The sequence below is a fragment of the Sinocyclocheilus rhinocerous genome, unplaced genomic scaffold, assembly GCF_001515625.1.
Source record: "Sinocyclocheilus rhinocerous isolate Xijiao unplaced genomic scaffold, SAMN03320098_v1.1 scaffold751, whole genome shotgun sequence".
In the NCBI taxonomy this organism is placed as follows: domain Eukaryota; kingdom Metazoa; phylum Chordata; class Actinopteri; order Cypriniformes; family Cyprinidae; genus Sinocyclocheilus; species Sinocyclocheilus rhinocerous.
The window spans coordinates 243,007-262,020 of NW_015657293.1; the positions used below are offsets into that span (position 1 = coordinate 243,007).

At 34.3% G+C, this 19,014-nt stretch overlaps 1 protein-coding gene across 1 annotated transcript in view; it reads left to right on the forward strand.

Moving 5' to 3' along the window:
- The window catches only part of LOC107720909 (electrogenic sodium bicarbonate cotransporter 1-like), a 65,382-nt gene that overhangs the window by 18,248 nt on the left and 28,120 nt on the right, over positions 1–19,014 (forward strand). Inside the window, exons 3-6 of the mRNA XM_016528738.1 lie at positions 1,521–1,694; positions 5,099–5,234; positions 13,557–13,717; positions 17,665–17,844. Coding sequence (XP_016384224.1) covers positions 1,521–1,694; positions 5,099–5,234; positions 13,557–13,717; positions 17,665–17,844 — 651 coding nt within the window. The remainder of the gene's footprint in view (positions 1–1,520; positions 1,695–5,098; positions 5,235–13,556; positions 13,718–17,664; positions 17,845–19,014) is intronic.

Sequence of the window (19,014 nt, forward strand, 5' to 3'; positions counted from 1 at the left end):
CACACTCTCACACACACACACACACACTCTCATACACACACACACACACACACACACTCACACTCTCATACACACAGACACACACTCACACACACACACAGACAGACACACACACACACACACACACACACACATCAGAAAATGTTTAGACGTATTTGTTTAAAGTTAAACTTGAGATGAATGAAGTGAAGGCTGACTGAAGCGTGATTGATGTGCGGCTTTATTAGTCCTTATATTGTTCTGTGAGTGTGTGTTTATCTAAGTGTGTGTTCTCTCTGTTTTTAAATCCACTTCCTGGAGATGTCTTGCCATTTCCTGCCTGATCAGCCGTAGTTGCAGGAAGTTGTTGGCATTTATCTATAATCTTAACAAGTGTGAGATACGGGTCAGATTTTCCCTTCTGAAAAAACACAAACACATGCAAACACAGAAACGCAGTGACTTTCTTATACATGCTCCTGGTCTTATTGTGTATGATTTATTAGTGCAAGGTCTTTCAAAGAATTCAAACGGGTGAAAAATGTAACTTTGAAAAGACTTTCTTTGGCAGTTATAGTCATAAATATACTGTGTCACTCACATAAACATATTCGAAAGTGAATCACGATGTAATCACATTGGTCATCATCACATTAGTGTTGTTTTGGTGTTATTTTATATATTATATATTTTATTGTATTATTGGTGTATTATATAATTGTGTTACACGCTTTTGTCATTTTTAGTAGCTTTAGTTTTTTAAATATTTCTATTTAGGTTTAATTTATTTTTATTTTAGTTTGTCATTTTAGTACTTTAACTTATTTATTTCAGTTAGTTGCCAAGTGTAACAATTGTAATTTTCATTTAAGTTTAAAGTTTTTTTTTATGTTAAAGTTTTTCATCTAAAATGTAATTTAATAAAAAAAAATTTAATTTAGTTTTTAATTAATTAAAATTTTCATTTAGCATTTTCATTTTTTTTTTATTTAATTGAACTTTTCATTTAGTTTAATAATTTTATTTCAGTTTTATTTTCATTCTAGTAGTTTCTGTACTTCAGTTTATTTATTTCAGTTAGTCGCCAAGGCAGCATTTCTCATTTTTAAGTGTAAAAGTCTTTAATATATATATTTTTCAATTTGATTTTATTTCTTTATTTTATTTTGTTTTATAAAAATTATTTACGACACTGCATCACATTATGTCAGTTATTATTTGCATATAGTAGAATTTGAAGCATCGAAAATGGCCAACTCTCATTGAAAATGTATGACTTATGGTCGCTTTTTGGCTGCAATTCATTGTAACCCAGGAGTGTTTTGGCTTCCATCAAATCGATTACACAATAACAGTTCAACAGTAGCACACCTACGTACACACCGCAGTAGTTACCAAAACAGTGATTATTAGTCTTTTTTTATCTGGTTATCTGTATATGATTGTGATCTATTTTTTAGGCGTTAATGTATAAGCTGTCATTCTGATCTGTATGTATGTATTTGTGTGTTTGTAATCCTGTGATCTTTCTGTGTGTGCAGGTCATCACACAGTCTACATTGGAGTTCACGTGCCTAAGAGTTACCGTCGCCGTCGACGACACAGACGACGATCCAATCACAAAGAGAGGAGAGAGCGTTTGATGGAAAACGTCAGCGACAAATCAGACACAGAGACTGCAGACGATCCGTCCTCCAGCATCCTCAAACCACTCAGTAAGAGCGAAATGAAGACAAACTGCCCATCGTGCACTCGGTTTACTATATTTTTAATTATATAATTCAATACAATTTAAATTAATTAAAATGAATAATATAATTATAGTAAAAAAGAAAAAACAAAGATTCATCCTGGCAACAGATGGTTAAAAACAAACGCCATCCATTCTTGCACGTCAAGTCTGAATTGACTTAAATGATTATATTATATTATTATTATTAAAATAATATTATAAATTATTATATTATTACTTCAGAAGTCACGTTGACTACTTTGATTACATTTTATAGTACTTTTTAGGATTCGCCATAGGATTTAGGATTTCCCTTAAAGCAGCAGCTCAGACGTCTCATTCTGCGTTTCACAAAAGAAATAAATCAATTAAAAAAATTCTTGATGTCTCACATGACAACCTTCACAGATATTTCCCAGGCCTTTATCACAGAGCAATCCATGATGTTCTGGAGAATCAGGGAGTGATTTAAATAAATATGATTCAGCCGAGAGCGAGAACGAGATAAAGCGGCGCTCACAGCCTCAGTTAAAGGTCTTTGTGTGTGCTAATCTCTGCTAATCAGTGACACGGCTGAAAAGGCAAAGCATCGAGCTAAACAAGTGCATAGTCACCTTTATCCTCAGTGAACCCGCTCCAGTTCTCCGTCGCTCTCTCTGACTGTCAGTCCTGGGAGAATCACACATTTCACACAGGCAGTACTTACAGTTATTTACTGGGTTTAACTAACAAACACATTTCTCACATCAATAGTATGAACGGCTTCTCATTGCCCGGATTTGTGGCTGGATTTAGCATTAACGGTCAGCTGATCGCAGCAATGCCGCTAGTTTGAGTATATGCTGCTGATATAATGGGTAATTTTAGCCGCTTGTGGTAAGAAGTGTTAACTTTTAGCCCAGGTTAGGAGGCACGGAGCCAGACATGGGCCAGAGGGATGTTCTTTCACTCTCTTTTGTGTACAACACAGTCTTATTTTCTCCAGAGGGGCCGTTTTAAGGCCGTTGGGGGAGGAAAACAATCATCCAGCTTTGGCTAGTTTAGTTTAGATTAGCTGAGCATGCTGCAAATGTGCTAAAATGCACAGAGAGAGAAAGGCAGAGCATGTTAAAAAGCCTTTGATATGTTAAAATATCAGTGTCCAGTGTAAAATCTGGTGCCACTGCCTAGCACATTTTCTCATTTAATATGTTTTTTTTTTTTTTTTTAAATTCCATTATAGTGTCATAAATTAAAATCATAAATTCCATATAAATGTCATAAAAATTATTATTACGATTGTTTTAGTATTTGGTTTGTCCCTCTTTTGGTTTAATGATCGCTGCACTGGAGCTCATATGCAAATATCTCTATAAATGTCATAAAGTTGCTTATTAGTTCTAGAAATAGTGCAACATATTAAAGGGGTCATATGATGCTATTTTAAAGATCATTATTTTGTGTATTTGGTGTAACAGAAGTGCTTTTACTTTCGCACTGAAATATACAGCGTCTCCCTGACATCAACACTAACTGCGATTCCTGAAACCACGCCTTCTTTCTTTGCATGAACAATTGGGCGGCATTACGCAAATATTTCCACATCGTGATGTAGACATGTGGGGGCGTGTTTGAATGAGGCGTTTTAGCCCGGTCTGGATCAGCCTTCACTTTTAGATAGAATAAATCCTTTTGTGGGAGACTTTGAGCTTTGTAACTCTGCAGATCGTATACATGCACAAATAGCTGCATAACACACTAAAGAAAAGGAAAAATAGAAATCGCATCATATGACCCCTTTAAGTGTTTCTTTGTCGTTGTAATGATTCTTTGTTTCAAATTTCTTTTTAAACAAGCCCTAAATAGTTCATAATGCCAAAATAGACACAAGTACCGTATTGTTGTTGATAAGAAAATTCTAAGAAAGTATTTTAGTTGCTTTTGTTTGATGTCACAACAGAAAACAGAACTTTCTTAAAATTCATTGTTGCCCAATTGAAATTCTGAGTTTGACAAAGACATAAACAGTTTTCAGAAATTCGTAATTATATCTATAGTAGCATTATCTATATTTATTATTCTTTATATATATATATATATAATGTATACAAGGCTGCATTTATAAAATCAGTATGCATATCAAATCAGTAATATTGTGAAATATTATTACAAATCAAAATAACTGTCTTCTATTTGAATATATTTTAAAATGTCATTTATTCCTGTGATCAGATCTGAATTTTCAGCATTATTACTCCAGTCTTCAGTGTCACATGATCCTTCAGAAATCATTCTAATATGCTGATTTGCTGCTCAAGAAACATATATTATTATTATTATTATTATTAATGTTGAAAACAGTTTTGCTGCTTCATATTTTTGTGGAAACTGTGTTTCAGGATTCTTTGATGAATAGAAAGTTCAAAAGAACAGCATTTATCTGAAATAGAAATCTTTTGTAACATTATAAATGTCGCTTTTGATCAATCAAATGTATCCTTGCTAAATAAAATTAATAATTTCTTTAAAAATGTACTGTATTAGTATTTAGTATATATTTAGAAGTACACAGAAGTAGACAAATTAATCCTTAAAACTAATGAATGGGTTGATATGTGTGTATCTGTATCTGCTGAGAGCTTCATCCTGTCCCTACATGTCTTTACTTTGACCTGAGGCCAAATTGAAAGCATGTACATCTGCACACATGCATGGCATGCATTGATACACAGACCTTGAGATTTTGAATCAAAATATTCAGTCAGTCACTATGTTGCAATGCAACCGAGAGATTTCCACATATACTGACTTCCCTAACTAGCAGTCTGTCTGGAAGGCCCTTTTTTTTTTAACCTAATTTCCCAGACGTAGACAAAAATCTCATCAGTATCCCAAAAATCTTGCCTTAAACCTTTTGTTTGTTCTAGTTTTACCTTTAAAAGGCCTTGTCTTTGTGATGTAAAAGTGTACACATTTAGAAAAGGTGTGGCGCCACTTAAACATTACGACATATGCAACACTGCGGTTATGAAAAGCGCTGACAGGCTCTTTTATATTGAAAAAAAACTAGGCTTCCTCATGCAGACACTTTCACATATGAAAACTTCTCTGTTGCAGGTCAGTTCTGGCTTTTGCAACACTATCTATTTCTGTTGGTCCAGGAAAAAAGTCTCACATACTGACCACTTTTTGGGTGCAACACACTGGATATTTACAAGAAAGCTCATTCATCTTGATGTTACATAACACCTATGAAGGAAATAACCTGTGATTTCTATTACAGTCATACCTTACGCAGACAGAGCGCTATTGTCGTCTTGCGTGTTTCTGTTATTGTATCTATTGTTTGATTATAATAGCTAGTATTTTTAGGCCTCTCTCACCCCTGGTTTGTTGTTTCCCCGTCAGTTTCTCCGGCTGCAGAGAGGATTCGCTTTATTTTGGGGGAAGATGACAGCGGCCCTCCTCCGCCGCAGCTCTTCACCGAACTCGACGAGCTTCTGGCCGTTGACGGTCAAGAGATGGAGTGGAAGGAAACAGCCAGGTAAAGTGTAAAAACACACATTATGAGAATTGGAATAGATACATAAGCAATTTGATTCCAATCCATGTCGTATTTTTTTCTCAACATTGCCACAAGGGGCGCTATAGTGCGTATTAAAGGTATCATGACATAAGAAATAAAATTTGCCTTGATTTTTTGGCATATAAGAGGTCTTTGTACCCAGGGCCGTCGCAAGGGGGGTGTGAGGCCCTGCGCGAAGTTGACGTGCGAGGCCCTCTGCAATTTGTGTGTGTGTGTGTGTGTGTGTGGTGGGGGGGTGCTATAATAACGAACGCAACTTTAACACGCATCTGATCGATTGTGATGCCATGCTCACTGACATGCTTACGCACGAATCACGGTCACGCACACGCTCATAAGAATTGTAAGATCTACTGCATAATAATAATAATAAAGCAATTAAATAAGTAAATAAGAATGCTAAAATAAGTTCTAGGTTTGTAGTTATATAATGAAGTAGTAATCAATTTACACTATTTAAAAATAATATTTTATTTTAAAATGTGCACATTCACTCTTATTCGTATGTCTAATAGTCGAAAATGCAAACGTCTCTTGTCACGTTCATTTATGATTTACATGAATCATGATCGCATATTTTCAATTCAAAACGGCGAAATTTCAGTTTTAATTTCGTAGTTTGCATCACTAGATTATGTAGTCTATTACTGTCGGTCGCTGAACATTTCTATTGTAAAACAGTTTTCTAATACAGTACTACTGTACTTACATCTTTCCACGAACTCTCGTTGCGTTGTGACAGTGACAGTAAGACCCGCCTTCTTTGATTTGATTGGCCATCTCGATCATTTTGACATTGACGAGCGCTGTCGAACCACTGAGGCAGACCAGCCTAAAGGTTTAACTTTTAAAACTTTTTGTCATCCTAACAACAAACAGCTTTACTCATTCTTATACACAGAGTCTTATACTGTCTATCAGCTATGACTAAGCCGCTTTTCCACTATCGGGCCGAATGGTTCTCTTTGCTTAACCGTTCCATTCTATGCCGATCCTGGCCAGCCAGCACGGATACGGTTTCATTTTCCACTGTGGTGCTGATAACGGAGCTCTTTGGAATGCAATACAAATGCGTAATTGTACAAGCCGTACCAGACAGTTCTTAGAACCGTTCGGCCCGATAGTGGAAAAGCGGCTTATTTTTAGTCTTCCAAAGGACAAAATGGGTGGAAAAACAGTAATAACAATTAACGTTAGACATAAACGACATAAAAAGCAGGCCAGAAGCGAGGCATTTATAAGCAAAGCATTTATTTAATCAAGCAGCAAAAATTGCTTGTTTGGATATTGTGGGATTTTTGTCATCACACAGGCGAATATATTTGCATATGACCGCCTCCAGAGCAAGAAATCAACCAATAGTTATACATCTTCACACCATAGGCCCCGCCCACTGGCATATACTAATCTGTTTTTGTAGCGCGCCTCCCATCCAATAAATCACAATAAGCTTCGTACATTTTCACTTTTGATATAAAAACAAAGCTTCAGATGTCAAATTCTGTCCATTTTATTACAATATTCAAGCAATAAATATCATTTTGGCGGTGACAGATTGCTGTAGCACCTCACTTCAAGAGAAGCGGCAACACGAGGCGCGCATGAACTGATCATCTCCTCCGCTTTAATAACAGTTTCAGCACGAATAAACATGAATGAAAATCCAAAGGTATGTTAAAAGAAAGAGTACAACTTGCTTACCGAAATTCGTATCCTGTAATCGTTCAATAAGTGTTTCAACCGCGGAAAGACGTCAATATAACAGCTTGTAAACAATATGACGCATACCGTCACTTTTACCTCAGAAAAAAAAAAACATATTCGGTGACCATAAACTGGTTAGTCAGCTAGAAAAATGAACTCTAGAGAGGAGCATTTCACTAAATATAAGCACTATATAACATATTTCAGATTATAATTTGTACTGTTCTTCAGTATTTAATTTATGTTTGAATAAATCTGTCAAGTTTTTATGACAGCCACCATTTAAATGTTTATATTTCAAAAGACGAATTGGAGTAGAAATATAATTATGTAATTTTTAAAGTTAGTATTATAACTTTATTATTATAAAAAACTTCATTGAGTGTAATTTCAGTGTTTGTATACGAATCAGTTAATTTTAACATTCAATATTATCGTAATGTATAGTACAAACTGACTCTCATGTATATTTGACAGCATTAGTTGAGAGATTTTGTTCCATGAGAAAATTTGCCATGTACTGTACCCAGTGTTGGGAAGTAACTAATTACATGTAACGGAATTACGTAATTTAATTACAAAATAAATGTAACTGTAATCAGTTACAGTTACTGAGAAAAAATCTGTAATTACATTACAGTTACTTTTGAAAATGAATTTTTTCACACACACCCACATACAGATTTAATTAATTTCTTTCCCAAATTGCATTGACTGCTCTAAAATATGAGACACCAATGTTTCAGGAGTTTAGGACACAGAATAGGACACGTTTATATGATAACGGTTATATTTCCTATTTGGGTTTATGTATGTGCTTTATTTTTTTAAGATTAACTGTTAGATGCCTGTTTCCTGTCATGCAAAGATTTGATTTCAAAAAACGGTATCATAGCTATTAAACTATTTCTTGTTATGGTTTTAAAGCTGTATTTAACCTCAGAACGATCTCAAAGTCTGAGTTTGTGGTGGCTGTGCTTTAAAAAATAAATGATTGTAATCTTAAATCAAGTGATGAAGGAAGTCTGACAGTAATCATGCAGTGTTGAGCGCTACTGTAAGGTTAACCCTGCCTGGTTTAAATGTTTGAAAATGATTATCAGTTAAAAACATCCGTTAGAAATTTAGAAAAGTAATCAAATGTAATCAGTTACATTACTTTAATAAAGTAATTGAAATAGTTACACTACTTATTACATTTTAAATAGGGTAACTTGTAATCTGTAACCAAAGTAACCTTCCCAACACTGACTGTACCTGATGTAATCCAAAATCATCTTTCCACGAACTCTCGTTGCGTTGTGACAGTGACAGTAAGACCCGCCTTCTTTGATTTGATTGGCCATCTCGATCATTTTGACATTGACGAGCGCTGTCGAACCACTGAGGCAGACCAGCCTAAAGGTTTAACTTTTAAAACTTTTTGTCATCCTAACAACAAACAGCTTTACTCATTCTTATACACAGAGTCTTATACTGTCTATCAGCTATGACTAAGCCGCTTTTCCACTATCGGGCCGAATGGTTCTCTTTGCTTAACCGTTCCATTCTATGCCGATCCTGGCCAGCCAGCACGGATACGGTTTCATTTTCCACTGTGGTGCTGATAACGGAGCTCTTTGGAATGCAATACAAATGCGTAATTGTACAAGCCGTACCAGACAGTTCTTAGAACCGTTCGGCCCGATAGTGGAAAAGCGGCTTATTTTTAGTCTTCCAAAGGACAAAATGGGTGGAAAAACAGTAATAACAATTAACGTTAGACATAAACGACATAAAAAGCAGGCCAGAAGCGAGGCATTTATAAGCAAAGCATTTATTTAATCAAGCAGCAAAAATTGCTTGTTTGGATATTGTGGGATTTTTGTCATCACACAGGCGAATATATTTGCATATGACCGCCTCCAGAGCAAGAAATCAACCAATAGTTATACATCTTCACACCATAGGCCCCGCCCACTGGCATATACTAATCTGTTTTTGTAGCGCGCCTCCCATCCAATAAATCACAATAAGCTTCGTACATTTTCACTTTTGATATAAAAACAAAGCTTCAGATGTCAAATTCTGTCCATTTTATTACAATATTCAAGCAATAAATATCATTTTGGCGGTGACAGATTGCTGTAGCACCTCACTTCAAGAGAAGCGGCAACACGAGGCGCGCATGAACTGATCATCTCCTCCGCTTTAATAACAGTTTCAGCACGAATAAACATGAATGAAAATCCAAAGGTATGTTAAAAGAAAGAGTACAACTTGCTTACCGAAATTCGTATCCTGTAATCGTTCAATAAGTGTTTCAACCGCGGAAAGACGTCAATATAACAGCTTGTAAACAATATGACGCATACCGTCACTTTTACCTCAGAAAAAAAAAAACATATTCGGTGACCATAAACTGGTTAGTCAGCTAGAAAAATGAACTCTAGAGAGGAGCATTTCACTAAATATAAGCACTATATAACATATTTCAGATTATAATTTGTACTGTTCTTCAGTATTTAATTTATGTTTGAATAAATCTGTCAAGTTTTTATGACAGCCACCATTTAAATGTTTATATTTCAAAAGACGAATTGGAGTAGAAATATAATTATGTAATTTTTAAAGTTAGTATTATAACTTTATTATTATAAAAAACTTCATTGAGTGTAATTTCAGTGTTTGTATACGAATCAGTTAATTTTAACATTCAATATTATCGTAATGTATAGTACAAACTGACTCTCATGTATATTTGACAGCATTAGTTGAGAGATTTTGTTCCATGAGAAAATTTGCCATGTACTGTACCCAGTGTTGGGAAGTAACTAATTACATGTAACGGAATTACGTAATTTAATTACAAAATAAATGTAACTGTAATCAGTTACAGTTACTGAGAAAAAATCTGTAATTACATTACAGTTACTTTTGAAAATGAATTTTTTCACACACACCCACATACAGATTTAATTAATTTCTTTCCCAAATTGCATTGACTGCTCTAAAATATGAGACACCAATGTTTCAGGAGTTTAGGACACAGAATAGGACACGTTTATATGATAACGGTTATATTTCCTATTTGGGTTTATGTATGTGCTTTATTTTTTTAAGATTAACTGTTAGATGCCTGTTTCCTGTCATGCAAAGATTTGATTTCAAAAAACGGTATCATAGCTATTAAACTATTTCTTGTTATGGTTTTAAAGCTGTATTTAACCTCAGAACGATCTCAAAGTCTGAGTTTGTGGTGGCTGTGCTTTAAAAAATAAATTATTGTAATCTTAAATCAAGTGATGAAGGAAGTCTGACAGTAATCATGCAGTGTTGAGCGCTACTGTAAGGTTAACCCTGCCTGGTTTAAATGTTTGAAAATGATTATCAGTTAAAAACATCCGTTAGAAATTTAGAAAAGTAATCAAATGTAATCAGTTACATTACTTTAATAAAGTAATTGAAATAGTTACACTACTTATTACATTTTAAATAGGGTAACTTGTAATCTGTAACCAAAGTAACCTTCCCAACACTGACTGTACCTGATGTAATCCAAAATAATAGAATTGCAAGCTTGTGAATCAAAATGTAATCGAATTGTGTAATTTGTGTCAATACTCAGCCCTAATATATGTTGTGCAAAAAACCTTTATTAACCTCTATTATAAGTGAACCTCAAGGAATATATTAAAATAATAAAAACAACTTCATCAGATATGAGACAAATTCAATTTCTGCAGCTCTAAAAGACAAATGAGTCATTATTCAGTTTGAGTCAATTCAGTGTTGATTCAGTTCAGTAGTGTAAATTCATTCGGTTCAGCCATTAGCAGCTGTACTGAAGACAATCGTGTCGTTATTCAGCTCCAGTCAGTTCAGTGTTAATTCGATTCAGTTCAATAACTGTGTCAAGCAAAATGCGTCAACTGTGAACGAATTTGATTCAGCTATAAAAAGCTCTACAGAAGACAAAACTCGTCATTCAGTTCAGTTCAGTTCCCCCAAAAATCATTTCCAGATTTCGGCTAACTTCAGCCAATGATTTTTTTCCAGCTGTTTTGTCCTCAGACGGATATGTAGGTCAGAAACGCACGCTTGAAAGGGGGAGACTTCTCGTCTGGCTCTGCTAATACAACTGAAGTATTCAACAGTCGCGTCATTTGCCAGGTGCTCGTGATTTTAGTGTGCCACTTGACTGTTCTTAGGATTTCACACATACCTGACTCACGTATGCTATTAGATAAGAGTCTGGGCTCCAGAATAAGGGTCAAGCAGAAAACGGCACCAAATATAACAAAAGAAAAATGCATCTGAACTAAAAGAGAGGTACATGCTTATTTTTTTCCATTACTGCAGGTCTTTTCCTGTCACGAACGTATCGACTGACCGACACACACACAGGCCTTGCTAACTAGTAATTGAGTCTAAATGAAACGTTTATTTAACAGGTAAATCATGTTTTTGAATCGTTCTATGAAATGGGTGACTTTTCTATTATGTAAAGTTGAAAAAAATGTTCATAATTGACAGGGTGGAATATGATTTAGATATGTTGTATTTGGCTAATCTTGTCCAACGTGACAAATAAAAGACTGATGTCAAATGTTAGTAGAACAAGCTTTTGAAATGAGTTTTTCTGAAAACTTTTATGATGCCACTCCCTTTTCATTATGACATTTAAACTGACATTTCACAACTATTTTGAGGGGGAAATCACATGGATGATTTGATTATTTTATTTCTTATTTATTTTATTGCATTTATTTTATTTTGTTTTAAGTAAATATGATTTATAATGTGAAAATTAAAACCAGTGCACATTTGATCATGATTTATTTATTTAAACTAAAATTCACTTATTATTTTGAGGGAAATAATAGTTTAATGGGGATAAAAACTCACATGGATAGATTCTCCTTTATTTATTTATTTAGATAAATGTGATTAATAATGTGAATCTGAAAACCAGTGCACATTTTATTTAAGCTACACAGACATGCAAATACAACAAATTAAAGTGCAAATACAGAATTTTGAAATTTAAGTTTTTGATTAATTTTGAATTAATATTTAAGTACATACAGTCAGTAGCAGTTTTTGGGTTTAGTTCACTTCATCAAATGGTGTGGACTCAAATGGTGCTCCTTTCATACAGCGACTCTTATATACTGTTTCTTTCTTTGGATTTGCATGTTCCAGATTTACATGTTAAGAGCTACATGGATCATGTTAAAATGAAACCATTTGCAAACAAAGAGCCCAGTGTTTTCATGTGTGTGCACATGTGTGTGTGTGTGTGTGTGGATGCACAAAGCCAGAGTTCCCAGAGTTCCCATGGGTCTCTGGGTTCACCTGAGTCTCAGGTAACATATCAAAGCCGCAGTGTGTGTGTGTGTGTGTGTATGTATCACTTTTGTCTCGGATATTATACCCACGCTTGGCTAAACGCAGCTCAGCAGCCTTTCTGCACAAGATTACAGAGCTCTAAAGGATATCTGTGTGCTTGGGTATCGTTTGTCTAAGACAGATGTTCGCTCAAGCAGACATGGGTAAGCTGATAACAGGGCAGCAGAGCTTTAAGAAGGATTGAATCATTTTCATTATTATTTTACATCAGAAAGCTTTCAGTTAGTTGGCAGAAAGGCAAATATAAGGTCTTCATAATATGGTCTTGCAAGCATAAAATACATTAAATACCATGGTACAGAGATGGTAGAACGATGATAATCAATGATTACCATATTCATATAAATCACTGGTCAAAAGAGATTATTTCCTGTTTTTGAAAAAAGCCTCTTTTGCTCACCAAGGCTGCATTTTTTTTGTGATCAAAAATACTGTAAAATCAGTAATATTGTGAAATATTATTACAATTTAAAATAACTGTTTTCTGTTTGAATATATTTAAAAATGTAATTTATTTCTGTGATGCAAAGCTGAATTTTCAGCATCATTACTCCAGTCTTCAGTATCACATGATCCTTCAGAAATCATTCTATGTAGATTTTTACTGTAGAGAAACATTTCTGATTATTATTATCGTTGTTATTATCAGTGTTGAAAACATCATAAATTATATGATTTAAATATAGTGGAATTTTATATTTTTTTGTGGAAAATGCTATTTGTTTTACAGGTTATTTGATAAAAATTTAAAAAATCTATTCATTTAGTCAATTTAATGCATCTTTGCTGAATAAAAGTGAATTTCTTTCAAAAAGTATAAAAATTAAATATTTATGATATTTTATAGAACATATATTATCATGGTACATAATACACTGTGATCGATGACCAAAATTAAGACAGAAACATGGTATTATCATAGAACATGCCCAAAACATGGTCTGTTTTGCATGTACCTCGGTAAAACCCATGTTGCATGCCCAAAATACATGGTATTACTATGGTAAATGTTCACAAAATATAATATTCTCATTGTAACATGAAAGATGAAATGTCATTATCATGGTACATGCCCAAAAAACATGGTATTTTCATGGTATTTTTTCAAAAGTGAACTGATGTCAGTGCTCTAAATATTGCTCAGTTGCTTTCAGTACATTTATGTGTGTTGTGTGTTTTTCTCAGGTGGATAAAGTTTGAGGAGAAGGTGGAGAAGGGTGGAGAACGGTGGAGTAAACCTCATGTAGCCACTCTGTCTCTTCACTCACTCTTCCAGCTGAAAAACTGCATCGAGAAAGGAACCATCAAGCTGGACATGGAGGCCAACTCACTTCAGCAGATCGTCGGTAAAACTGCACTTCAGCACTCTTAGAAATAAAGCTTCTTCAAGGATGCTTTATGGCTGTATAGGGTTCTTTAGAGGTTAAAAAAGATCTTCAGAGCAGTGTTTTGGTTTCTGGGTTCCTTAAACAGGGTTTTTGTGGGTTTTAAAAAAGGCTTTAAATGGTTCACCAATGATTCGCCCTTTCACAAATTAAGGCCTGAAAAGTTCCTAAATCGGATCAGAAGTTTCTTTGTTCCAACACGCTACATATGCAAGTTTACAGTCAAGCAAGCTGAGGGAATAAATAAAAAAGGGGGGAAAATTTTTAAAAATCCTTTTTTATTTAATATTTTAGGGAATTAGTTGTTTCAGACTGTTCATATAATTTAAATTCCCATAAAAGTCCCATAAAAAAATTAAAAAAGATTCATTGGCATTTTATAGCAACTTTCTAAATTATAAATTATTTTTTATTTTATTTTTTATTGATTTCAGTATTTGTAATTATGTGTAATTATGTTTTTAATTTGAGTTATTTTAATTAAACTCAGTTATATAAATTAGAGTGTTTTCTACTGATTTTTAGTATTTACTTTAGTATTTTAGTATTTTTTTAGTGTAATATAAATGTGCAACTCCCAAAAGAAAAAAAAATAATTTTATGTCTTTGTTCTTAGTGAAATTCTTAGTTAAGGTAAATTATTTTTTTTATTTAAATTATTATTTTTTTAATACAGTATTTTATTGTGTCTACTTCCATTTATTCCTATTTATTTAAAATTCCATTTTTTCCTTTACTTCAGGGGTGTCAAACTCAGTTCCTGGAGGGCCGCAGCCCTGCACAGTTTAGTGCGGTATTTTATTGTGTCTACTTCCATTTATTCCTATTTATTTAAAATTAAATTTTTTCCTTTACTTGGTCTTAAATTGACTTTCATAAAACCTGCAGAAACCCAGCTTAAAGCAGCAGTACACCAGGGTTGGGAAGGTTACTTTTAAAATGTATTTCGTTACAGATTACAAAATATATGCTTTAAAAAGTATTTTGTAATGTATTTCGTTAGATTACTTAATTTTAGTAACTTAATCTAAATACTTTAGAATACTTTGGAATACTTAAGGTAAGGGGCATTTTAACTTTGATGTCTTAATTTTATATTAACCACCTCTAAATAAAAATGGGTTGTATGAATGCATTTAAAACAATTATAAATGCATAAATAATGCTATGAGATTAATGTTTTAAATATAACATTTTGAACATAGAAATAAAAAATGATGGGAGGAAAATATGTTTTTAAATATGAAACTAAAACCGCCAGTAGGGGGTGTCTTAATGAAAGAGTCATGGAATCATTCGATTCATTCAAAAGGACTGATTCATTCAGGAATGAAGCAAGTGATTTTATGAATGTAATTGAATCATTCTCTCGACTGATTCGTTCAAAACGCGGCTTCATTCGGGAACCAAATGTTTCTCGCAGACGCGCAACTCTTCTGATGTGGATTTATTTTGAAGGCAGTGGTTATTTGCATTAAGTGCAAATAGCCATAAATTCTATTTACACATGTAGGAAAACAGTAGTATTTTCTTTGCAACAAGTAATAGTAATTAGATGCTATTAATACTTATTGCAAACAGTGGCAGATATGTGATGGGAAAAGGAAGAAGAACGGGGGTTGAATGAGTTCGGCATAAGGCGGATTCAAAGTCAAATCTTATCACCACGTGTCTTAAAAAGGCGTCTTTTTAATGGTCAGTACCAACCAGATTGGCTTTTAGTGTAAATAGATGATCGGTTGTACGGAACCATTTTTGTTGGCGCTCCAGAGCAAATCAGACAATACTGTTCTTTTAAGAAAGTCACTAAATATTAACTTTTTGCTATGAATTGCATAAAATCAGCATCACATTTGCAATCGCGCTAATATTCGGCAAAGCAGCACTCTTCTTCCTCGACTGATATTGCTGAACTATACCATATGTTATTAATATATAGAAAAACAAGAACTCGTGCAAACCTGAGACTGAGAACCAGGGATGGGCGTATCGATCCTGAAGTATCGATATATCGATACTGATGCGAGTATTGAAAGTATCGATACTCAAATAAAAAATATCGATACTAAGGTGTGTTTTATTTACCAGTGATTTTGTTTATTTAACAAAAAATAATGCGTATAATATGCATTAAATTGGACGAATATCCTATGTTAGCGAATAATTGTGTAGGATAGAACTATTTTCCTGCACATCAGAACACATGCAAATGTTGCAAGACAGAACCAAACAATTACAGAGCGTTCACTCACTTCTGACAGTGCATTCAAACAGGGCTGCGTTTCCCAAAAGTATCTTTTGGGAACTGCAGCCCAAAACAATGCTCATAAGAGGACAGAAAAAAAACATATGTTTGAGTTATTTCACAATAAACAAATTGAAATTGTAGCCTACATAGTTTGTGTGCAACTGCATTTATTTAAATTGAATGCTAAAAGTTCATATTGATCATGTTCTATTCTGTAATGTTAACATAAATCATACACTGTCAGAATAAAAAGGTTGCATTTTATGTGTGCAACAGCCTGTCTCTGCCAGTCCCGTACGAAAATGAACCATGGTTTTACTAAAGTGACCGTAGTCAAAGTCCCTTTAAGACAAGTCATGTCACTCGGCGGCCATCTTTGAAAAGCCTCTCGGGCATGCAAGTGCAACTCCTATCTCTTTGAATGGGGAAACATCAAATTCTACAAAACTGTTCACTAAGCTTGCGATTAAATTTCATATTTGAAATTACCAAAGAAATCTGATATCAACTGTGTCATAATGTTTATTTTGCTCAAATAGCGTTAGAAAAAGCTTATTATCCAGGCTAGATCAGCCAGTGTGCATGCGCAGTCCTGAGCACATGTCTCAGAACGCTGACTGTTTCTATAGCAACCGGGACTTCTAACGGCAGCTACAGTGACGCGCTGACCTTACCGATTAGCGATTGGCTCCTTCATTTAGAATTAGATTAGATTGAGCGGCCATATTGAGCGTTGCATTTTTCCCCATCCAAAACTATACGAGTGACACGTCTTGGGTATTCTATAGTCTTTGCCGTAGTTTAACTGTAGTATTTGTAGATTTCCATGGTTACCACCACAGTAAACATATTTTAACCATGTTTAAACAAAAATATAACCTAATAAGTTGCAGTTAAGGCGTATTGAATGTTAAAATGCGTTTCAAATATAATAGTAAGTGGGTATCATTACCCATTTTACTCTTAGTAATTTAATGTTAATAAATTTCATAATTTAAAAGTTCAGTTTAGAAGTATTGGTATCGGTATCGACGATATTGGCCTTTAAAAGTATCGTATCGGTATCGGTGTCGACGATACTGGCCTTCAAAAGTATCGGTATCGTATCGAAAACAAAATAAGTGCTATCGCCCATCCCTACTGAGAACAACTTACTTTAAGATGCTTTTTCAATGTTAGATGTTCCTTTGAAGCCGAGAGAAGTTTTGTTGCAGGTAAACGAAAATTACATTGCTCTGTGATGTTCCGTCTTTTTTCACATTTATAAGTAATATCGTCTTTGTATTTCCATGACAATTACGCGCTTGGCTTTCTGATTTTCTCTTGCATTGTAGTGCGTCGTCTTTAGTCTGCACTCTGCAGGCCAGTTTGCTGTTTGAACAGCTGCACGCGAGTCAGAATCACCAGTGATTAAAATTTCCAATCATTTTACATTAATATTGAAAAAATAAATGACATTAAAAATCAAAGTAATCACTTTGGTAATCTAAAATACTTTTCGGATGTAACTGTAATTTTATTACCACCCATTTAAAATGCAAATATAATGAAATACAGTTACTCATATTTTGTATTTTAAATATGTAACGATGTTTTCGTTTTCGTATTTTGTTTCCAACCCTGCAGTGCACACATGCTGAAATGTGTCTCTGTGTTTCAGAAATGATCACTGACAGTCAGATTGAGAGCGGGCAGCTGAAGGCCGATCTGAAGGAGATGGTCATGTACACTCTGCTGCGGAAACATCGCCACCAGACCAAGAAGTCCAACCTGCGTTCGCTGGCAGACATTGGCAAAAGCGTGTCGAGTGCGAGTCGTCTGTTCAGCAGCCAGGAGAACGGTAACACAGCTGCCACATTAAACCTCTCTCTTACACGCTATCGCTTTCCTCATCTCTCCTCTCGCTTTCACCACCAGCATCTATCAGCTCCATCCATCAGCAGCGTCTCTCGCTCCGTTTACAAAAGGTTGCATTCGTAGCAGATGTCTTGTGGGTAAAATAAAAAGGAGATTTGCACATTGCAAAATACTTTGATGTTTCAAGCTCACAAGTGATCAAATGTGCTGATGAGATGCAGTTGGTTTTTATATTTTCGCAGCAATCAAACCTCAGACCCTCCCAGGAAAGACTAGAAACCTCTAGAAACCTCCAGACATGTTCTCAAGATGTTTTGGCTTCTGAAATTCCTGATAGTGTCTTTTTCTAAATAAAAGTAGCATGTTGATACTTTAGTACCAATCTAATCATGTTTCTCTCAGTTTTAGGAAGTAGCCAAACAAAGTAGCTAACTTAAATTTAACATGAAATCAAAATCCAGCTTTTTGTCTTTGTTGATAAACGTACTTGGTCTTATCGTGATTCACTGGTTCACACAATTCAAAGAAAAACATGTTTGTTATCATAATCTTTCATCAAAAACTGCTTCTGAAATGACTTTCCTTTTCTGCTGACATCATCAAGGCCTTTTATTTTAGCCCCTCCCCCTAGCGACCATATAGAGACACAGTGCACCGTCAGATTCATTCTGTGTGCTTTTTTCTCAATGTTTTAGATGGAAAATCATCTCATTACAAAAGCAAAATGTGTCTTGTTTTGACTTTAATGTTGAAGAACTAGAAACTAGTTCTAGAAATGTTGTCTAAATGTCAAGAAATGTAGCGTGACAATAGATCTGATGTTTTCATAATACTGTAGCTTTGTCTAGAAACAAGGTATTTGTTGTAATGCTAAATGGCTATTTTTAATGTGCTGCACATGCAAGTGTACAGTCAAACAAGCAGAGGGGATAATCAAATGCTCTTTCATGCAAACATATGGCATTTGAAGTCTTTTTTATTTAATTTATTTTAGGAAATCAGTTGTTTCGGATTTTTCATATAAGTGAACTACTCTCATAAAAAGGAAAAAAGGTTCATTGCATTTTACTTCTTCTTTCTCGTAGCCAAATTGTTTGTTAAATTAAATTAAATTGTATTTTATTTTTCAAAATTTTAAATTCTTTTAATTAAT